The sequence below is a fragment of the Hypanus sabinus genome, chromosome 7 (assembly GCF_030144855.1).
Source record: "Hypanus sabinus isolate sHypSab1 chromosome 7, sHypSab1.hap1, whole genome shotgun sequence".
NCBI classification, from domain to species: Eukaryota; Metazoa; Chordata; class Chondrichthyes; order Myliobatiformes; family Dasyatidae; genus Hypanus; species Hypanus sabinus.
In genome coordinates, this window is record NC_082712.1 from 50,147,803 (window position 1) to 50,172,151 (window position 24,349).

General features: G+C 40.7%; 1 protein-coding gene across 4 annotated transcripts in view; it reads right to left on the bottom strand.

The window, feature by feature from the left end:
* LOC132396773 (receptor-type tyrosine-protein phosphatase delta) overlaps nucleotides 1-24,349 on the bottom strand; it is a 635,525-nt gene that overhangs the window by 46,617 nt on the left and 564,559 nt on the right. For all 4 annotated transcript variants that reach the window (XM_059974654.1, XM_059974652.1, XM_059974656.1 and 1 more), the window contains 3 exons: nucleotides 24,133-24,308; nucleotides 19,352-19,471; nucleotides 16,497-16,651 (listed from right to left, as the gene is read on the bottom strand). In XM_059974654.1, coding sequence (XP_059830637.1) covers nucleotides 16,497-16,651; nucleotides 19,352-19,471; nucleotides 24,133-24,308 — 451 coding nt within the window. The remainder of the gene's footprint in view (nucleotides 1-16,496; nucleotides 16,652-19,351; nucleotides 19,472-24,132; nucleotides 24,309-24,349) is intronic.

Genomic DNA, 24,349 nt, shown 5'->3' on the forward strand with positions numbered 1-24,349 from the left:
GCTGGAGGACCTCAGCAGGCCAGACAGCACCTATGGAAAAGAGTCAACTCCTGACGTTTCGGACTGTGACCCTTCATCAGGACTCAGTCCTCCAGCCTATTGTGTGTGTTACATTGACGGAGGAACTCAGCAGGTCACGTACTATCAGTGGGAGGAAAGGAACTGCCCACTTGAAATGTCGACAATTCCTTTCCTTCCACAAATGGTGCTCAACCCACTGAGTTGCTTCAGCAGATTGTTGCTCACAAAACAAAACTAAGATCCCTAGCTCTCCAGTACTTAGGTACACACTGGCAGCAGAAAGTTAACCTGTGGTAATCCTCACCTATGCTACTGTTCCAGCGTTGGGGTTCTGGATTTTTGTAATCATTAGCTGTGTTGATGTTTTTATTGTGAGTAGAGAGCGTTAACTGCATTGACTATGTCCTCTCTACAATTATTGAAAAAGGCAGACACATATCAGACTCAATCGTACAGGTATTTTAGCATTAAACAAAGAAATGAAAGGTGCATTCAAACAGACTGTTAGCTGCCTTTGAGACATCACAAAGCACTTCACAACTAATGAACCACTTTTGAAACAGCTTCTTTCATGGTAATGAAAGAAACATGGCAGATAATTTCTGCAAATCACAGCTGCAAAAACAGCAAAGTACTAACAAGCAGACAGCCTGATCTAGTGTTTTGTTGGAAATGACATACTAATAGTGCAGTTCCCCCTCAGTGCAGCCTTGGCGTGCCAACCACCCCCAAATACTTTCTCGAGTGGCACATGAACCAATCTGTCTTAAAGGTGAATATTACTCTGTTGATAAAGCAACGCAGATAAGTACGGATGTGTATTCTCACGTAAGTTAACATTCCAGTGCTGAATAACTGAATCCGGCATTGAAAAATTGCTTCCCAGAGAACAGTAAAAGTTAAGTGATCCAATTAAGATGACAGTGCTATTCAGCAGCATAGTGGCCACCACAGGGTTAAATGCATGAACACATTGATTTCACTTGACATTAGAACTCCAAAATGTAAAACTATAGCGTGAAAAGGAGCTAAGAGAGAAAATTAGTTAAGCAAGGAAAGGGAAATACTGTTATAATCGTAAGGGCAAGTGGAATAGTAAAGGCAAATACAAAACTTCTAATTCAAGTTGGGAAAAAACAGAGAGGCAACAATGTCCACTGGATCTCTGGGTCTGCAAATGTAAACTATCAATGTGAGTTTCCCGATTCTGTAAACACTGCTGATTAATATCTGGGTAAGACAACAAAGCAACGACTGGCACCTGCATAAGAAGGCAAGGGTGCCAACCACAAAACGAACCATTGCTTTGTTGTCATTGATTTTGTGTCATTAGTGGATCTTAGAGGCATAAATAATGATTAACATCAGCTTCAATGTCTGTTAGTCAATATCTAGGGTGATTAGAAAGGATTGATTTTACTCTAAATGAAAGCAATAAAAATAAATGCATGATCATCTTCCAGAAGCTGAAAATGAACTGAGAAATGTATTCATGGTAGTATTCCAGCTACATTTGGATAAATGAGTTATGTGATAGCAATGTGAATTATTTGGCAAGCTTTCTTCTGGACTGTTTACTTGGGCAGAATTTACAGATGTAGACCTAGTTAAGAAATGTCCACAGTTTCCCTGGATGCTGTTGTTAGCACGATTCAGAGTTAGTACACTGACCCTGGCGTTGACAATGGGTTCTGGTGATGCTCCAGTGATTTGAACCGAAAACCTTAGATGACACTCTGCTGCAACACTATAGAGGCAGCGCCTCACTAGAAGTACTGACATTCAGGCAAACTATTCAATTGAGCCTTGCTGTCTTTTCAAGTCAATGTAAAAGGTTCCAAGGCATGAACCTGCATCTTCACCCCAGCCAACATTTGTACCTCAACCAAAAATAGGTTAACTGGTCATTTTTCTCTTTACTTGGCAAATGGTGGGTGGTTGGGAAGCTGAGGGGGTCATGGGAGATGAAATGGGGAGGGCAGAAACAGAGAGGGGGGAGGTGGGAAAGAGAGTCTTGGACAAAAACAGAGGGAAAAGGGTGGATGAAAGAGGTTGTGAGAGCGAGAGAAGGAGAAAAGGGAAAGAGAGGAAAGGATGGAAGAGAGAGACAATGGAGCAAATGGGGGTTAATGAGTGGGGGAAAGGTGAAGAGAGGAGAGAGTGAGAGTCAAGGTCATCAAGCTATACAATATGGATGTATGCCCATTGGCCCAATGAGTCCATGCCCACCTGACCAGCCCCATTTACCTGCATTTGGTATATGTCCTGCATCTCTCTAAGTGCTTCTTAAATGAAACTGCTGTACCTGCCTCAAACACTTCCTCTGCCAACTTGTTCCATATATTCACCACGCTCTGTCTGAAAAAGTTGCCCCTCAGGTCTCTTCTAAATCTCTCCTCTCTCACCCTAAGAGGACTCCCCAAGCCTGGGGAATTGACTGTTACTGTTCACCTTATACATGCCTCTTACAAATTTAAACACTCCTCCTATGTGCCAAGAAATAAAGACCTAGTTTCCCTGGACAATGGACGTGGACAACCTTGTAACTCAGGCCCTCTATTCCTGACAACAGCTTTTCTATTCTTGTTTAACTAGATCTGTTTTATAATCGTGACCAAAACTGTACAGTGCACCAAGGGGCAGCCTCATCAAGGACTTGTACAGCTGCAACTTTATGTCTCAACTCCTATACTCAGTGCCCTGACTAAAGGTCAGCAATGCTAAATGCTTTTCTTACCATCCTGTCTACTGGTGACACTGCTTTCAACAAACTATACATTGTACTCCTATGTTCCTCTGTTCCATTACCCTCCCCAGTGCCCTACCATTCATAGAATAAGAGCTTTGCTGGTTTGACTATCCAAAATACATCACTTCACAATTAGTGTATTGAAATCCATTTGCCACATAAAATGGAAAAGGGAAAGGTGGGTGGATCAGGTATCTGAAAATTCATCCTTGGTTTCATGCACTGCAATCAGCACATTAAGATTTGGATGACGAAGATCTGTCACTACTACGTAGCATATACAGCAGTATTGACTGGGGATATATTTCCAGCCAATGGAGTTCTAATAACACTGAGAGAAGCCATTCTTTTATATCTGTATTTGCTCACTGTCAAACAATCTCAGCCCTTTGCAGACTTTCTGTCAATTATCTATTTAATTTCTGTTTTAAAACCATGTTTAACTCTGCTTCTAGCAACCTCGCTTGCATGTAAAAATGTTTCATCTTGCATCTCTTGGCCCTGGGAGAACATCTTTTTCTTAATGATGCTTCCTGAGAAATAAAAAATTGCCTAAAGCATTGCAAATTATTGCATTACTTCTTCTAAAGTGAAAAATATACCTTGAATGATTTCTTTCACAACACCATTAAGAAGCCACTGAATATTTTAAGCTTGGGGTATCAAAGTATCAAAGATCCCCACCGCCTGGGTCATGCCATCTTCTTGAAACTATCATCAGGCAGAAGATTCAGGAGCCTGAAATCCCATACCATTAGACTTAAGAACAGTTATTTCCCTTCAACCATTCAGTTGACTGAACTGATTTGTTCAACCCTAATTCCTATCTCAGCACGATAACACTCTGATCATTTAGTACTACAATGGACATTGCTTCTTTTTTTCTCTAATTGTGGTCTATATTTTTTAAATTAATGCTTTATTTTAATTTTTCTTGTGAATGTTGTGTTTCTAATGATATGTGTCTGTGATGTTGCTGCAAGTAATTTTTTTAAATTACACCTGTGCATGTCATAATAAACTTGACTTTGGGTATGGGGAGAGACTGAGAATATAGTTTTGAGACAGAGGATTGCCCATGAAGTTGAAAGTGGAATTGTGGCAAACTTGTCAACACGTGAAATTCATTATATACGTTGTAGAACAAGTGTCAGGTCAAAAAGTTCTGTTTTTAGCCAAGTTACATTTCATTCAATCTGATTTCTGAAATATTTGCAAATATTTAAACAAGACTTAGCTTAGTTTTGCTTAATTTAATACTTCTAAGTCAGTCTAAGCATCCATCTTTTAAAAATACCCTAAATAGTTTTAACTGATTGTAATCTAAACGATAGACAATTCCACAAGCCATGAGTTTTATCCTTATTTTAATGGGTATACATTTTGGGTGGGATTCTGACTGAGAGGTGTCAGTCATAATCTCATGGACGGTAGCTTTCTGCAATTGGCTGTTCAGGCAAGCTCATGCACCAAAATTCAAAAGCTACAGTTGTACTGAGCAGGGTTATGCTTGCAGGAATACATCATTAGTAGGGTAATTCTAACCTGTTTTAAGTGCCATATGGAGTGGACTGAGATTTTCTCATTAAAGTATGACCGACCAAAGGAAAATCTAATGATTATCAGATTGATTTAGTGATTCTAAATGTGACTATGGCAACACAAGAATAAATTCTTATGAGCCATCACTTTGCACAGGAGCCAGAAGCATTTCCTGTGATAATTTATTGACCTGAAATTCGAACACTGTTCCTCTCTTTACAGATGCTGCCTGACCTTCTAAACATCTCCAGTGTTTTCCACTTTTATTTTAGCAATTCCAAACTTAACTGGTGGATACCTCTATCCCCTCCTGGACAGTGACCAATACTTACCTCACCTCAGCTTTCCAAGGTGAACAGAGTCCAGCATAATAAATTAAATATATAAATTGTTGTCAGCTTTCACATTACATGATGATGAACAGATCTCCTCTACCTCTCTGTGAACAAAATGGGATGTTTATTACTGTTTCCAACAAAATTGTAAATGTGCATCCAAGAACGTGTTTGTATACTGATGAAAGAAAGACTCTTGGACTACAGTCAAGAAGGCCAGGATAAAAGTTTCCGTGTGGTTGTGTATATTTTCATCGTTTGTAGCAGTAGATTGGAAACTGCGCCTGGGAAAATAAGAGCATGTGACCTCTATTCAGCTCATTCAGCAAGTTCTGTCATTGAGCGGCTGATTTGTTACCAACCTCTACACTACCTTTTTGCTCTATTTTCATCATTATCTGTGCCGAACAAAATTCTATCAATTTCAGCTTTGAGAATTCACCTGATACATGCTCAGAGCAGTCTTGCACAATGCTTGCAGGGCTAAAGATGAAAATTGAGCCTTATCTACAGTATAAATCATTTAAACTCCAAAGCAGCACATTGATTGTTGTCTGCTAAAGCTGCCAATTCAAGCAACACCATCCAAGTCTGAAGCAGAGTTCAAATGGTAAGCTTATCCAAAATTACATTTCATTTACAGCCTGACTGGAAGATCCATTAAAAAAAAATATACAGGGCTTTTAACATGGGAGGAGGAGGAGGAGGAAAGAGAAGGCATTCCACCTTGTGAGCATCATTCCAAAGCTTTCAGCCATTGGAATGCTCTGATACTGAGCCCAGCATGAATCAAATGTCGATGAATTTAAATGTTTGTTCTTGTGTAGCCTGTGCAAGTTTAGCTTTCAATATAGCTAAAGGGGTTGTTTGAAAAATATATCAGTGTAGGAGGAATGAAAGCAAGCATTTCACATTTTTCAGGATGGTTGGAATACCTAATGGAAACAGTGAGATTCTAACTATCAGTCATGGAAACTCTGCAGGTGCCCACAGAAGGTCCAAACCTCAGGATGGTAGGGCATATGGAGTTTTAAATTATCATCTCATTGACTCAAAGACAGGTTGCCAATGCATCAGCGGCATCCAGTGCCATTCTCTCATTCAACACAGACAAATTCCACAATGCAGTGAGCAGCCACTCACTCACTGCTAAACTGCCGTTAACAAAGTCTTCTCTCTGGATTTTCAGCCTTGGGAAACAAGCTTCAGAGGATGTTGCAATAGTTTGCAGGCAGCACAATTTACTCTTCACAATCATGTCTTCCCTCATGGATGCATACGTTCAGCACAAAATGGAGCAAGCTCCTAAACTTTGTGCAGTGCTGCACATGTACTTACAGCGAGTGTAATTTACCAAGGTCACATCATCACAGGGTTCACTGACAATGTGAACAGTGTTCCATTAAAATCATCAGTCATAACTTAAATAGCTGGGACACTGCTATTAAAAAGCTTTTCATTAACTGTCTTGTCACAACGTCACTTGCACTTTAGTTGTCAACCTGCACTTCACTTTCCTTGTAACTATACGCTATATTTAGCATTCTGCTTTGATGCAATTAGCAGCTTCTGACCTATTTGTTCTGTTACTAAGGTTCGTAAGTTTTTGACTACTATCTTGAGTCAGTTTGACCAGAGCTGGGTTTCAATTTGGTAGAATGAAAGGTGAAAAAAGCAGCTTACATTGGGGGGAGAAAGGCAGCAATATTTGGACAGGTACTTCAATAGGAAAGTTTACAAGGGATATGGGCTGAAGGGGCTGTTTCCTCTGCTGAGTTACTCTCTGATTCTATGACTCTAATAAATAGTGGGCAAAATTTGCTTGGCACAAATTTTCTTTCCGTCTGACCTGTGCCGGGGTTGTAAATGGACCTACAGTAACCCTGATACAAGGAATGCTGAATAGATAAATACCATGTTGATAAGAAATGTAACACAACACATGCAATACTCTGTTCTGGACACTTCTATAAATATTGCCTCGCTCTGTATTCACAGCACAGTTATTATTTTACATGTAAATTACTTCCCATTTTCCGACCAGATTGCGGTGTTTTTTTCCCCTCTCTGACCGGTCATTCTAATTCAAACTCCATTAAAACCACACTCAACCAGATTATATTTGACTGAAATTGGCAGAACCATGAAATCTTCGCTCAACTATAGTCAAAGCAAACAAGAGGTGGATTTGCAGAAATACCGAAATGTCTGTCAACATCAGTGCAGCAAGTTATGACAAACACTACCTGATTGCAATAGTAATTACCTCTGTTGCAATGACTGGCTAAACTATTGGAAGTGTGCAAATAAATTCCTTTACTTCCTTATCTACAGTTGACAGTCTCATTCCTTATGTGACAATATGAAGTATATAACATTTAGGACTGTACGGGGGGGGGGGGGGGGGAGCAGCTGGTTGGGCCTCAGTCTCACAGCCCAGAGACCCAGATATTCAATGTTGCCTGCATGGAGTTTGAATGTTCTCCATGCAGTATGGGATTTCACTGGGTGGTACATATTCAGATCCTTTCACACTCAAAAGATGTGCTGGTCAGTGGATTAATTGGCCTGTCTAAATTGCTGCAGAATGTAGCAATTTTCCTGGAGTACGGGAGAATGAGAAAAGCATTGAGTGGTATAGATAAGGTAAATGCAAGCAGGCGCTATTTTCCACTGAGGTTGGGTGAGACTAGAACTAGTGGTCATGGATTAATGCTGAAAGGTGAAATGTTTAAGGGAAACATGAAGAGGTACTTCTTCTCTAGAGAGAGTATATAACAAGTTGCCCAATGGAAGTGGCGGATGAGGGTTCGATTTCAATACTTAAGAGAAGTTTGGATAAGTACATGGCTGGGAGGGGTATGGAGGACAACGGCTCAAGTGCAGGTCAGTGGGATGAGGAGAATAACAGTTTGCCACAGACTAGATGGGTCAAGGCGCCGTTTTTGTGCTGCAGAGCTCAATGACTCCATGTAAGTTGAGTGGTAGAATCTGGGGAGTGTTGATGGGTGGAACAGGAACATTATAAAATTATGAGGGGTACTGACAGAGTAGAAATTTGGAGAATTATCTGAATTGAATTGACTTTATTTCTTACATCCTTCACATGCACGAGCAATAAAAATCTTTATGTTCCATCTCTGTCTAATTGTGCAATGTGCAATCATAGTAATTTATAATAAATAGAACAGTAATTGTAACACAGAAATACATGCAAATCAGCGTGAGTTAATCAGTTTAATGGCCTGGTGGAAGAAGCTGTCCTGGAGTCTGTTGGTCCTGGCTTTTATGCTCCAGTAGCGGTTCCTGGATGGTAGCAGCTGGAACAGTTTGTGGTTGGGGTGACCTGGGTCTCCAATGATCCTTCGGGCCCTTTTTACACACCTGTCTCTGTAAATGTCCTGAATAGTGGGAGGTTTACATCTACCGATGCACTGGGAAGTTCACATCTACAGAAGTGCTGGGCTGTCCATACCACTCTCTGCAGAGTCCTGTGATTGAGGGAAGTACAGTTCCCATACCAGGCAATGATACAGCCAGTCAGGATGCTCTCAATTGTGTCCCTATAGAAAGTCCTTAGGATTTGAGGACTAATGCCAACAGTCTGAGGTGAAAGAGACATGGTTGTTCATTTTTAACAACATAGCCAGTATGTACAGAGAAAGTGAGGTCCTCGGTGATGTCGAAGAATGTCAAGGAACTTAAAGCAAGGTGAGAGGGGGTAATTGTAAAGGAGATGTGTGGGACAGGTTTTTTTAAAATCACAGACATGTTAGGTGTCTGAAACAGGCTACTAGGTGCATGGAAGAATCAAGTGAAATGGTGGCAGTTAAGAGGCTGTTAAAACTACATGAAAACTGCATGGAATGGAGGGAAATGGATCATGTACAGACAGAATATGATTTAGCATCATATTCAATGCAGACCCTGTGGGTCTGTTGCTGTTTATTCTGTGTTCTGTGTTCTAACTGATTCTAGGGAAAATTAGCAGGGAATGGGATTGCACTATGACTTGGCAGATTTGTGATAGGCTTAAGTGTTCTGGAGTAAATATGATAAAACATAGACTTTACGATTCAAAGTATTACCAGACAAGAGCTGAGCTAACTTTGAGTCAAAACTCAAGAGGTGAAAACATCAACAAAATGCTAGAGGAACTCAGCAGGCCAGGCTGCATCTATTGGGGGTGGGGGGGGGGGAAATGTACAGTTAATGTTTCGGGCTGAAACGTTGATTGTATTTTTCTCCACAGATGTTGCCTGGCCTTCTGAGTTCCACCAGCATTTTATGTGTGTTGCTCGGATTTCCAACATCTGCAGATTTTCTCTTGTAGGCAGAAACATCAAATTGATAATAGAGATAACTCTTTCACTTTCTTACTGTTGTGATAAGGAACTATGGATGCTTTCAAAGCAAGATCAACCAGATTGCCTGCCAGAATTCTTAGATTTCACCAAAACCTTTCCGAGACGACTTTCATTTTAACTGTTGTTTCTTAAATGCTGCATTTCTGAGCCTCCCTCCTTCACTCCGTTAAGGTTCCTAACATCAGACGATATTAAAAACATTGTACATAATGTTGAAACAGTGTCTCTTTGCACCATGTGTGCAGCTGCGTTCTGTATTTCACAGAGATATAGCTGACTTCAGTTACGCTGAATGTGTCTGTAAGATCAGAAGGCTTCTTGACACACCAGATGGACCGGACTGCTGACCCGGAGAAGGCAAAAGGTGGGGATCTGTGTTTCATGATAAATTCTTGGTTTGGATGTAGTGGTCTTGTTGCACTCTTATTCCTCAACCTGGAACATCTATTGATTATGTGCCGGCTGTCTACTTACCTGGAGAGTTCTCCTCCATCATCCTGACCGCAGTTTATGCATCACCAAAAGTCGATGCTATGCAGGCACTTGAGGTATTGAGTGCCTTCAGCAAACAAGAAACAGCCTACCCTGATGTCTTTCAGATCATTGTCGGGCTTGTTTGAAGAAATCTCTGACCAATTATCATCAACATATCACCTGTAGCACATGAGGTCCCAACATACTTGACCACTGTTATATTATGACAAAGATTACCTACTGTGCCAACCCTAGACTTCATTTCAAGAAATCTGACCATCTGGCTGTCCTCCTCCTACCTGCATACAGGCAGAAGCTAAAGAGCAAGGCTCCAGAGGTAAGGACAACAAAGAGGTGGTCGCAGGGGGTGGAGGAGTGGCTACAGGATTGCTTCGAGCTGCTAGACTGGGCCATGAAGGACTCATCAGAGGGTCTGAACAAATACACCATGGATGTTACAGGCATCTTTTTAAAAAACAGTAATAGACAAGTGTGTCCCCACAAAATCATTTAGAATCTTCTCCAACCAGAAGCCCCGGAGGAACCATGAGATCCAAAATCTGCTGAGGGCCAGATCAGTTGTGTTCAGGTCTGGCGACCAAGCAGCAGGTCCATGTATGACTTCCAGCAGAAAGTCATCTCCAGATGCAAAGTGGCAATTTCAGACCAAGCTTGAATCACTGAAGGGTGCTTGACAGGGCTTAAAAGCTATCCCCTCCTACAAAGTGAAACCAAGCGACATAGGTAACAACAAGGTTTCACTCCCAGATGCACTCAATACCTTTTATGCTTGCTTTGACCATCAAAATATGGAGGCACATTTAAGAACTCCTTCATAGCAAGACGACCCTGTGATTTCAGTCTTTGAGACAGACGTGAGAGCATCCTTCAGGAGGATGAACCCATGGAAACCACCCGGTCCCGACGGGGTACCTGGCCAAGTACTGAAGACCTGTGCTGATTAACTGGCTGGGGTTTTCGCTGACATCTTTCACCTCTTGCTTTGGCAGTCTGAGGTACCCACCTTCTCAAACAGCCTTTAGTTACACCAGTGCCTGAGAAGAACATGGTAGCCTGCCTCAATGACTATTGTCTAGTAGCACTTACATCCACTATGATGAATTGCCTTGAGAGGCTGATGATGAAACGTATCATCTCCTGCCTGTAAAGCAACTTCGATCTGCTCCAATTAGCCTACTGTCACAACAGGTCAACAGCAGGTGACATTTCCTTGGCTTTTCATTCAACCTTGGAACACCTGGACAGTGAAGATTCTCTCCATTGACTACAGCTTGGCATTCCATACTAACATCAAAATTAATCAACAAGCTTCAAGACCTAGGCCTCAATACCGCCTTGTGCACTGGATCCTCGATTTCCTCGCTTTCAGACACAAGTCAGTATGAATGGCAACAATATCTCCTCCACAATCTCAATCAGTACAGGTGAACTACAAGGCCGTGTGCTTAGCACCCTGCTCTACTCGGTTTATGACTGTGAGGCTAAGCAGAACTCCAATGGCATACTTAAGTACGTTGATGTCACCACTGTCATTGGCCAAATCAAAGATGGTGATGAATCAGTATACAGAAGTGTGTTTGAAATTTGCCTGAGTGGTGCCTTAACAACAACCTTCCACTCATTGTCAGCAAGACCATGGGGCTGGTTATTGACCACAGAAGGAGGAAACTACAGGTCCATGAGCCAGTTATTATTGGGGAATCAGAGGTGGAGAGACCATATGACCAGAAGAGATAGGAGCAGAATTAAGCCCGTCATCCCATCGAGTCTGCTCCGCTATTCCATCATGGCTGATTTATTACCCCACTCAACTCCATTTTCCTGCCTTCTCCCCATAACCTTTGACACCCTGATTAATCAAGAAGCTATCAACTTCCACCTTAAATTGACCCAATGAAATTACATGACCTGCATAGGTTTTTGTGGCAATGAATTCCACAGATTCATTACCTTCTTGCTAAAGATTTTTTTTTCTTCTCTATTCTAAACAGATGTCCTTCTATTCTGAAGCTGTGCCCAGTGGTCCTAGACTCTCTCACTGCAGGAAACATCCTCTCCGCGTCCACTCTATCTTGGCTATCAAGTATTCCCCAAGTTCACCCTTTCATTCCTGGGATCATTCTCGTGAACCTCCTCTGGACCCTCTCCGATGCCAGCACATTTTTTCTTAGATAAAGGGTCCAAAGCTGCTCAGAGTAAGTGTGGTCTAACCAATGCCTTATAAAGCCTCCAAATTACATCCTTGCATTTGTATTGTAGCCCTCTCAAATGAATGCTAACATTGCATTTGCATTCCTTACCACCAACTCAACCTACAAGTTAACCTTTAGGGAATCCTGCATGAGGACTCCCAGGTCCCTCTGCACTTCTGAATTTTTTCCCCATTTACTAAACAGTCCTTCTACCGAAGTGCATGACCAAGCACTCCCTTCATTATATTCCTTCTGCCACTCCTTTGCCCATTCTGATTGGAATTTCACTTTCAGATCATGTTGGTGAAGCACACTGACAACTTGCTGGCATCAAATAGAACTATAACCTAATTTATTAATCACACTTTCTTCGGAAATGATCACTGCGACCCGTAACTTCCTTTTCGGAGTGCAGCCTTTGAACTGCTTGTATGACCTGGGATTTTTATGAACTGAAGCCTCAAGGGTACAGGTTGGTTGCGGCAGCATGTACAGGCCAAATCGGGGCAGCAGGACCCAGGCCCAAAAGCAGGTAATGAGCCAATGTTTGGCCATTGCTGGAGTGGACTTGGAGGTGATTCAAAGTGGCAGAACTGAGGGGGGCAGAGCCAAGATGATGGTCGGCCGATTTACATGCTGGGTCAAATCCCCAGAGTGTATCAGAGTGACAGGGCCTGGGCCTGAGAGTGAGGAAATACCCCCTGTTTGGCCAATTTAAGTGTTAGACCAGATTGGAAAAGTCAGGTATGGGTAAAATCGAGCTGACGAGGCCCAGGCCTAAGAGCATATGCAAGTGGAAGGGCCTGGGTCCGAGAACAAGCAGCAACCCAAGGTTTGGCTGATTTAAATGCTAGGCTATATTGAAAAGGTCAGAGTTTTGGGACCAGAGAAGAGGATCTCAGGATCACTGCTTCATGGGCTTAACTCGTCTCTGAGCTGAACTGAGGCTGTGGCCTGCAGCTAACTTGGTTACAGTGATGACGGGCTTCATGGCTGTGGAGTCATCTTCGTGAACTTCAGTTCTGAATGTTATTTGCTTACTTTTATTGTTTGCATGATTTGTTTTGTTCTGCACAGAGGGTGTTTGACGTTTTTCTTAAATGGGTTCTATTAGGTTCCTTTGTTTTGTGGCTGCCTGTAATGAGACGAATCTCAAGGTTGTATGTAGTATATATATATATTGATAATCAATGTACTTTGAATTTTGAACATTCTCCCAATCAGTCCTTCTGCAGACACCCTGCTTCCTCAACACAATCTGCCCCTCTATCTACCTTCGCATCATCTGTAAACTTGTCATAAACCCATCAAGTCCTTCATCCAAAATATAGACATACAATGTGAAAACACCTGGTCCCAACACTGACCCCTGCAGCACACCATGAGTCACTGGCAGCCAACCAGAAAAGGCCCCCTTTATTCTTACTCTTTGCCTGCTGCTAGCCAGCCAATCTTCTGTCCACACTAATATCTTTCCTCTAATGGACTCTAAGATGCCTCATGTGTGGTATCTTTTCAAAGGCTTTCTGTAAATCCAAATAAACAACATCCACTGACTCTCTTTGTCTGTCCTGCCTGTTATTTTCTCCAGGAATTCCAACAGATTTGTCAATGTCAGAAAATTTAAATTCCTCAGTCTTATCATTTCGGAGGATGTGTTCTGATTACAGCACATAAAAGAAAACAAAGAAAGTACGACAGTTCCTCTGCTGTTTACGTGTCATCTAAAACTTCAATGAACTTCTACAGATGAGCGGTGGAGAATACGTTGACTAGTTGTATCACAGCCCTTCAATAGAAAAACCTACAAAAAGTAGTGGATACAGCCCCATCCATCACAGGCAAATCACTCCCCACATCGACATTGAACGCATCTACATTGAGTGTCACAGGAAAGCAGTATCCATCAATGACCCCTACCATCCAGGCCACTGCCGTCAAGCATGAGGTACAGGAGCCTCAGGACCCACACCACCAGGTTCAGGAGCGGTTATTACTCCCCAACCATCTTGAACCACAGAAGATATCTTTTTCACTCACACCAACATTGAACTGTTCCCACAACCCATAGACACATTCAAGGATTCTTTATCTCATGTTCTTGATATTTATTGCTATTTTTTCCCTTTTGTGCTGTATGTCACAGCTTGTTGTCTTTTGCACTTTGCTTTCTTGTCTTGCATTATTTCTATTGTGTTTCTTTGTATTTACTGTGAATGCCTGCAAGAAAATGAATTGCAGGGTTGTAATTATATGGGGACATACATGAACTTAGTTAATAAATTTACTTTGAACTTTTGAGCTTGGTTTTGCTATCAAGTGCTGTTGACAATGTCTGAAATGACTGATTTTACAATGGTAGGAGAGGTGTTTTGATAACTCTAAATAACTTTACTGATGAGACTAGAAAGCTTCCACACTGAAGAATACTATTCAGTTCCTCATGTTTATGCTGGATCACAGTTGGTGAAATCTATAAACAATGCTGCTTCTCTTATTTCTAAATGGACCAGCTTTATATTATTTGGACATAATTACCTGAACTTCAGCCTGAACTGGCTACATCATGCTTGAGATTAAGATAGGGGGGGGGGAAAAAATCACCATCTTGCTTAAAGTATCCATGTGCAGAATTCTGGTGAAGATATGGCCAAGTTTGTGTGAAATACATTTGCCAGTAGAATAATGAAAAAATGGCAATGTTGTTCATTACATACTTAACTCTAATCAATCAGCTCCTAATCACTATTTCACAGAGGATATAAAAATGGGCAGAAATATGCCACTGTGAATCTCTCTCTAGGATTTAGCCACTAGCCACTGAATTAAAAGTCTGTGTATTTAATTCTTACTCCAGAGACTTAAGTCCAAATATCTTGGCTAAAATTCTACTGCATGCTAAAGGAATGCTGTGCTGTTGGAAGTGGTTCCCTTAAATCAATGTTGTGCTGTGGGTCAGACTAAATTCTGAGATGGAGGTATGAGCCCCAGGATAATATGAAAGTTATTGGGGATATTTTGACTAATATCTTTCCCTGAAACAAAATAACAAGGAAAGATTAGCTTGACATCACATAGAAACTGGTTGTACACAAACTTGGTTGTCATATTTTTACATTATAGAAACATACACTTCAAAATTTCTTTATTGACTTAAGTGTTTTGTAAGTTTATGAAATTAAATGTGCAAATTAACCAATTTGTTCTTTTAATTGGTTAATTGCTACTCTTCCTCCTCCCCAAGTATACTACATGTTGTAATTCAGATTATTCCAAAATGAAAGAGAGCTAAATAATCTGGTCGTGAATGAACCATAGTCATAGAATGAACAGGTCTTTTGGAACAGTGAGTCCACACCACCATTTGCTCTAAGCATTAATCCCATTCCAGTTGTTCCAATTTCCCATGTACACTCCACACTCCCCAGACTCTATCACTCACCCTCACAAAGTTCAAAGTAAATTTATTATCAAAGTATATATGTGTCACCATTTTTTTGTGGGCTTGCACAGCAAATCCAAGAAACAATAAAATCAGCGAAAGACCACACCCAACAGGAGAGCAAACAACCAACTTGCAATAAACAAACTGCAAATACAAAAGAGAATAAAATAATAATAATAACAATAATAACAATAATAACAATAATAATAATAATAATAATAATAATAATGATGTAGAGGAAACCAGAACACCTGAAGGAACACACACAGTCACAAGGAGAACATGCAAACTCCACACAGAAAGCACAAGAACTCAGGATAAAACATGGGACGCTGGAACTGAGAGGCTGTGGCTGTACAGCTCTGGCACTGTGCTGCCTTGTCAGTAGTGGAAGGCAAACTGTTTCCACCATTTAGAAAAACTGTTCCATTGATGGACCACTCTGTAATGACCTGATTGTTTCTACTCACTATATTGCACTGAAATGAGGAAAATATCCGAAGTCTCTCAAAGGATGACAATAAATTCACAGAGAAACATTAAAATTGACAGAAGTCCTCAAAACTAAATCTTCATGGCATTAGAATTAAAAGCACAATGAGAACAATTCTTCTAGCATCTGAACAGAATAGGAAATGGGTAGTGAGAAAGCATCAATGCACCCTTTCTCTGGCTGCACAATGCATATTGCGTCCTCAAGTCAAATGTTCGTCGGGCTACTATGTTTCATCAATTTAATGTGCCTAAATGGGCACTAATCAATTCTAATGCACCTGTCTCTTTGTTTATCCACTGGGCATGGATGATATTTTCTGCTTTAACAGTAGAAAAGAAATTCAAACAGTGTGCTTGCTATTTGCATCTTTTAGCTGATTTCATCACATTATGTTTTAAACATGATAATTAACAGTCTGACAGAAGAAAGAGCATAGAAGCGTACGGTGCAGAAACAGGCCCTTCAGCCCACAACATTGTGCAAAGCTAAAGACTCCTAAATTAAATTGATCTTCACTGCATGCACATGGTCCGTATCCCTCCATTTTCTGCATAACCTTGTGTCTATCAATGAGCCTCTTAATTAGCTCAATTGCCTTCTACACCATCCCAGGCAGAAGAATCAGGCATCCGTCAGTCTCTGTGTTAAAAAAAACATGCCCTGAACATCTCCTTTGAACTTTCCCTCTCCCCCCTCCTCTGTATGCGTATCCACCTCAGGAAAAAGAAACCGGACTGTCCACTCCATCTGTAAACTTCTGCCAGGTGTTCCCTCAGCTTCTGGACAGTTCTTCTTTGAAAGAAATCATCTCCTTACAGCATGATTACAGTGTCTAAGTTGTAGGTATTACCCACCTGCAATGTACCACCATGGGGCCAGCATCTGGAGGGTTGCAAGCTTTCACTCGCCGTAGGAAGGCTAGGAATGGTGTGGGGTGCTCTGGAACCCCATGATCAGGCCATGCAGTGAATTGGAATTGTCTCACCTCCCTCTTTTCACTGGAGCCAATCTGTTGAGGCAAGGTGGATTCACTTACAAACTGACCACCGCACTGGCAACAAATTATAAAGGTTTAATTCAGGCCGGATGGTAGATAGTATTTTCCAGTCTGATGTACACTATAACAACACATTTGTTGGCTGCATTTATTAAGCTTAGTCTTCCCTTCCAGATTTAACACCCGCAAATCCAAGCGAAACAGAGGAAGCGTGGACATCCTGATCCACATGTGTCAGGCTGCAGTAAGTGTGTGTGTGTAACCATGATTGCTTGCAGAAGAATGCAACAAGATAAGCATGTAGCAGTGTGATGCTTTGCATGTGATTCAGAGGAAAAGACCTTTCTTTAACATCACCTCTGACAACAGGGCAATCATATTGGGAACACTGTATCTATGGAAAGATGTACTCACCCTGGAGAAGTTCCAGCAGAGGCTAACAAAAATGATCCAGACTTGATGGAGAGCTTTTAATGGCTATAGGCCTGTTCTCAATGGAGCTCAGAAGAATGTGTGTGTGTGTGTGTGTGTGTGTGTGTGTGTGTGTGTGTGTGTGTGTGTGTGTATGTGTGTTGAGGGGTGTGGGGGATGGGGGGGTTAACCAAATTGAAATCTATCAGAAATTGAAAAGCGTAGATAGCATGAACACGGAGCAGATGTTCCCATTAGCATAGACTCTAGGATCTGATAGTACAGCCTCAAAATAACAAGATATCCCTTTATAAATGAGATAACGAGAAAATTTTTCAGCCAGAGGGTGGTAAATTAAACAAAGCTTAATAGGTCAACACACATAAAATGCTGGAGGAACTCAACAGGTCTGGCTGCTTCTGTGGAAAAGAATAAATAGTCAATGATGTTTCAGGTCAAGACCCTTCATCAGGACTGAAAAGAAACAGGGAAGAAACCAGAATAAGAGGTGGGGTAAGGGGAAGGAGTACAAGCTAGATGAAGCAGCACCAATGCTGTTGTTAATATACTGCAGAAAGAATTGTGAGGTGATACCAGTGGAGGTTTGGAATATGGACTGTTTTTTTTAAGTAGTCAATGAAATGGGAGGCTTAGCTGGGGCTCATGCATGCACCCATGGCTAGATATTGGGTTTGCAGAAAGTGGGAGGTGCCAAAAGAGAAATTGTTGAGAATGAGGACCAATTAAGGATAAACATAGGAGAATAAGTGTTTAATCCCTTTTTGTGAGCCCAAGCAGGACACACATTATTCAATAAGTGCATTGCTCTAGATCTCCTATGAGAAGCCTGATATGGTACATTTTTGAAGAATTATTAGTGAGGCTGAATCTGCCATTTGCTGATAAGTGCATTCTTTCTATACCGTACTTTGCTAGCTGCTGCCATGATATGAAGGCAGTGGAACCATCACTCAACAGGCAAGCTTGCTCATCGAAACCAAAATCTGAAGTAGCTTTGGCAGCAGACACTGCTTCTCATGCCCACACTATGATGGACTCACATTAAGCAGAGCATCATGGGAGTAGAGCAAAATGCAAATTGCTGGAGGCAAGGGATGATCCACAATTTGGGATGAGAACCTGAATCAAGATTGACAGTGTCGAGGAAAGATGGCCGGTACACCGAAGTGAGAGAAAGGGGTGAGTCAGGTTTGTACGTGAAGGTGGAATCAGGTGAGATGGGAGATGCTGGGCCAATGGAGCCAGCTGCAGGAAGGAGTGTAGGGAAGGGGAGATTACAGACACACTTGAAAAGCGAGGCATGGAGTTGTGTGTGTGTGAGAGAGAGAAGGAAGATATTGACAGAGAGTGGAGATGGTAGAGGAAAAACCATTGGGAGACGGGGTTAATGGATTGCACACACCTTAGTTCCTGCTGTAATATTAATGTGCATTCTTTTGACTTAAGATTTGCCATATTGGCAGAGGTCATCCACATAACAAACATGGAAAAGTACCTGTCCCCTTGCATGTCATTCAACTTCTACTCTCAGAGTTAAACATGCTAAGACTACAATAAAACTCTGTGGCACGTATGAAGTAACAGTACCTGGAGTTGAAATGTTTGTTTAATATATCAGTGTGAAAACAAAAATCAGACATCCAGTAGTGAACATAAGCCAACACAGGTCATCCTCAGCCTGTGAGTGCATGAACAGCCCATATACAGTATAACAACTTGTCCCTGATTTTTTTGGATGTACCTGTGGGGACTTAAATCAGTTAACTGGTTAGTTTTAGAAAACAGGAACTAGAGAGTTCATGGATCTACACTACAAAAAATGACCTTAAAGTTCTTTAATCATAGACAATGTTCGCTGCCTGACCCACCGAATTCATCCTTGAATATAATCCTACAAACCCTTTCATTCCCTCATACTGTAGAAACTGCGACCAAGTAGAATTCTTAAATCCAGTACATGTCACATTCCAGGGCTTGACCACCATATTTGTGCTTCTTGGCATGAACTGAGTTTTAAACCTTAATCTGTGGTTACGATGACTAGAGTTCTTCTGTGTTCCCTATCAAGTAGAAAGGTCAAAATGGATTCCAGCTAATGTTCAGCTCTAAGGAACCTCTAGTAAAGTGAAAGCTGCCTTCAACTATTCATGACAAGAACATATGGATCTGTAGCTCTGTTCACTGCGCCAGAACAGGATCAAACTGGGTTATAAATGTTACAGTGGCAAAGAAGATTTTCAACAAACTTGTAAAAAATCTTTAACGGAGTAAAAGTTATACCTTGTCTAATGTTAATGTTCTAACACAATAGGTTGCCAGTTCAACTGTATCCTGCAGAGTGACTTGGATTAATCCTAAGGTTTCTGTACCCCTGGAAGGCCAGTACTGGTCACATTTCACCTGCAAAAACAGAAAAAAAATTAACTGGTTTTAAAATAATATGCTATACTCATCAATACTTAGTTAATTTGCTGCTTATTATTAAACCAGTTATGGTCATAATATTGAATTCCTTGAATTTATTATGAAGTCAATAATTTCACTGCACTGAAACTGGTCTCAGAAGAAAATTTGCATTGTTGATAAAATTTGTCAATATTCAAGGGTTTTCCAATCTGATTGACTTTTGGGGATTGACCATGCTTAATAGAAAAAAACAAATCCCTTGGTCAATTATTATCTTTTCCAATGGGAAAGGACATTTTGTATGTAGTACTGCAAGTAATGGAAGGTTTGATTAAATAAAGGCTGAGGTAATATTTCCACCCATTTAGCAGCTGTTGACATTTATTCCATTTATCAGAGAAGGGCTTTGGGAGCTTTTGCAACATAAGACCTGAAAATGCATTTTAATTTTGATTTCAATTGGTCCTGCAGCCAAAGCAGTAGCTACAGAAGACCAAAGACATCCACCAGAAGATTCAATGCTGTAAAACAATAAAAGATGAAAACTTCTAAGGGGGGGGGGGGTGAACTCTTTTATAGGCACTGTACCTCAGACTTACACAAAGCAAACCTTGCATAAAAATGGAAATAAGAAAATACTGCTGATGCTATAAATCTAAAGCAAAAATGAAAAATGCTAGGAATCTCCTGTGTTGTATTAGACAACAAGAACAGTTTAATAATTGAGGGCACGGACTTAGGATGAGGGAGTAAGTTCAAAGAGAATGTGCTGGTAGAATGGTCAGTGCCTGGAATGCACTGCCAGGGGTTGTCATGGAATTAAATATGATAAAGATACTTGAAGCTTTAGAGAGGCAAATGAATATGCACAGAATGAAGAGATATTGCCATTCTGTAGAAGGAATTAACTTAATTAGTTTAATTACTAAAATATTGGATTGAGTGCTTTCCCAGTGTATATGATCTTCTTGGGCTTCCAGTTGGGTACAGGTATCAATTCTAACCAATGTTTCGATAACAAACTCAGCCATCTTCCTCAGGGATGCTGCCCAGGCATGTCCAGCTCTGTGGTACAAATAGCCGGATCATCAGTTCCTCCTGATAGGTTAGTCTGTTCCACTGGATTCCTCTGTCCTCCCTTGTTTACAATGGAATTTCAATTCTTACTTTGAGCAAGACCTTTATCTTTGTTAAAACTCTAATTCTTTAGGTTTTATTTCAATGGCTTCCTCCAGCAGGCGGCCCCAAAAGCCAGTGGCATGGCACGACAGTTTTGTGCTGTCGAAGTCAATCCTATGGCCCTTATGAATGCAATGTTCTTTTACCGCCGAACATGGTGGGACAAAGAAAACCTGATCGGATGAGAACTAACCAAATATGCAGGACAAATGATGGGGTATGTATACCACCAGATGGCATGTCCAGGCATCATCCCTGATGAAGATAGTGGAGTCTGTTATTGAAACATCGGTAAAATAGATAGCTGTAAGCCTGAGAAGAGTTAATTTGTTTCTTTCTTTTGTTTCTTTTTGTTAATTTCTAGTTTGGTTAGTTCAGAACAACATCATGGGCCAAAGAGTCTGTTCCTGTGCTCTACCCAGCTACTTAGGTCAGTCAGCATTTGTGGAAAGACGAACAGTCTTTGGTCTGTTCCCACATTAGACATTCTCCTTTGCTAAACCAGTTGCTAGCTGTAAATATTTACTCCCGGATCTCTTCACATACTTCCGTACGACAAAATAGCTTCAACCTCAAAATGTTTTCTGGAAATTGCATTGCTATTTTACATAACTTGCGCATAAGGTAGTTCACCTCCTGAATGCAGGTTGTAGATGCAGGGTATTATTTCACTTCAATACCTTTAAATCAAGGTTTCCAGAGGAATATTGATAACTTACCAGCCTTATCTGCTTAAACAAATGCATCTTCAGGTTAATGAGTATTAAAAAGCTGTATCTGTGGCATGCAGGATATCAAAATAATAAAACACAAAGGCATAACATTTTATATAAGCTGTTAAATGGGGCAATATTATAATTATACTAATTACTGCTGGTTTTGCTGGAGGGCTGTAGTTGAGGAATGCGATTAAATTTATTGCAATGAATAGATTTTGAAAGCAAACATACCTTTTTATTGCCACTATCAATACTTAATACATAAAACGAAATGCGTTAATCATTACGTCCTTATCATAAGAACAATTCTTGGCAATTGCATAAACAACCACAGAGGACCAAGGTGTTATGAGCATCAAATGAACAATATTTTATACAGTACTGCATTCTGTTTCCCTGTGAGCAATTATGCAAAATATTCCAATTTGACACCTATGGTTCAATTCTAACGATCAGGCTGTTTATTCTGGCTGTGCAATTTTAGATATGGAATTCTTTGAGAACCTCTGCACTGTGACTAAAACTAATATATTACTGTAATATTTTTCAATTCTTTTTGCAGCACACTAAATTTATCATTTTGCTCCAAACTGCTATATTTGCATGTGATTTGCTTTTGAATGTTATTTCAGAAATTCAACTAACGTGGAAATAAAACTAATTATTGTTTAATCCATAAAGAATTTCATGATGATTTTATCAGCTGAGAAGAGAATTTCCCATGTGTTCATTCACACAGTTGCCAGGACGCACATACAGATTTTAAAATGAGGCATTAACTGGCAACTCATATTTTCAGTCAAATGAAACATAACCTCACTGAATGCACATTCCACTGAGCAAATCTTTCGGAACTGGGACAGAAATAAACACACTTTCAGCTATGAGTGTTGTTGCTACTTCATAAGGCCCATAATGGTTGGAATTCTTGTATTACATTCTTTCTGTAAAATAAAGGCATCAACAAACTATCTGCCAGGCCACCCCTGCAGACTACCAAAGCTTTATTCAATGACTGAAAGTATCCATCTCTAATAGGACTGAAGCACAACAAAATGATAACAGCCAGACCAACAGTCTTAAGCAACAAATAACCTGCTAGAAGAACTCAGTGTGAGGAAAAGAATTATCTATATTTTAGCTCAAGCCTGCATCTGAGCTCAGCCCAAGACGTTGACAATTCCGTTTCTCTCGCAGATGCTGCTTGAACTGCTGAGTTCTTCAATAGGTTATTTATAATGCCACTTCTAGCATCAGCACCCTCTTGCATCTCCACAGCCTTAAGCAATTCATAACCTTGTTAAGTTGATAGGGTGGAAGATGTTTCTCACTTTATACACGTACTGCTGTGTCAGGTTAAAAAAGCATCTTAAGCCCCAATATAGAAATGTCAGCAAATGGTACTTGGTGATGCCATGATCTGCCTGCGTTGTACACTCCTACTGGACATCAACTTTGAAAGTAGTAGCCCCATTAACAAATACAGGTCCTTCAGTCCAAATCCGGTCTCAGAAAAAGACAGGCAGTTTTGCTGTGCCCAAGCAAAAATCCCTACAAAGCTCAACTTTGCCCTCTGTACTTTTGATTCCATTGTGTTGTTGTGAAGATATCAATGGAACCGAATCAGAAGTTTGATCAAATAGAAGCTTATTGGTTGGGTGTGGGGTGGGGAAATTAATGGCTTCATTTCCAGACCACAATTTCTGAAGCCAGGTGTTCCCATTTTGGGGTTCACAGACCCCTTGGTTAATGGTATGGCTACATGGCATAAAAAAAGGTTAAGAACCCCTTGTTTAAGCCATTTCTATATTTAGACCATCTTTCTAGACTGGTAAGTTAATTCAGTTCCATGAGATTTAAAATTTCTATTTTTACATGGGTTTATTACTCCAGAATGCCTGGTATGCAAATATCTCAACTGTACCATACATATTGATGTGCTCAGTGTAAAAGTCTGGCTTATGTCATGCCACCTGCTTCCTTCCCTCCTACTTAAAGGCTTCAACTGCTGCTATGTTAAACTTCCACTCTCTCCTCCTCATGTATCAGTGATGAAGGATGAAATCTGGGGAATGGTTATGTTCCTCTTCTACTACAAATCACCGATACCCACCTCACCAATAATGGCTTCATTAAGGCAGAAACGCATGGGTCAATTGTTCAACTGGCAATGAGGATTTGCTCACAGGTTAACAAGTAGAATAGCTAAGTCAGAGGCAGTCATCAGTCTGAACTAAACCTGTAAGACCATATCAGTGTAACAGAAGCATGTGGCACAATGCACCATCTGCAGAACATCAGGTAGGTTGATGCAACTTATTGAAAGTGGATTTCTGCCCTCCTGCTTTATGAAAGCACAGTAACATGATACTTTAATTGCTGTACTCCTGGGATAAGCCAGACAACTAAACATTTTGGGACTGGCTCAGAGAAGCCACTGCCTTTCTCAAAACATTGTGAAAACCTGAGTCAAGTGAGGAGCAAAGACTACGAAGGAAGAATTGGAACCAGGATCTTGCCTAGGAGAGGGCTAGTAAATGAAAATCCATGAAAAATGAGGTGGGAAAGATAAAAAGAGTCAAGAGTAGAAAACAATGAGTTATTCTGCCCATCGATTTTACTCAACAGGATGAATAGCCTAATTCTGTGCCTATGTCATATAGAGTGGTGAACACAATTGCTCTTTCAACTTCAGCAGCCGCTGAGGAAGTTCACACTTTATACTAATACATTAAACTCTGATGCTGTCTATCTTACCCGTGATCGCTCTTCCAGTTTGGTCATCATCACCACAATTGCACTTCGTTGCTCCCAGATCATCCTCCAAAAATCTCCAAATGTCTCTGGTAGAGGCCCTTGTGTCGCAATGTATGCATTCTGCTTTCGATACCCATCAATGTAGTTGGAGTTGGAGTAATCGCTTCCTGGAATGCCTACAAAGGAAGTGAAGGAATGGATTTGTAAGTCAGAAAAT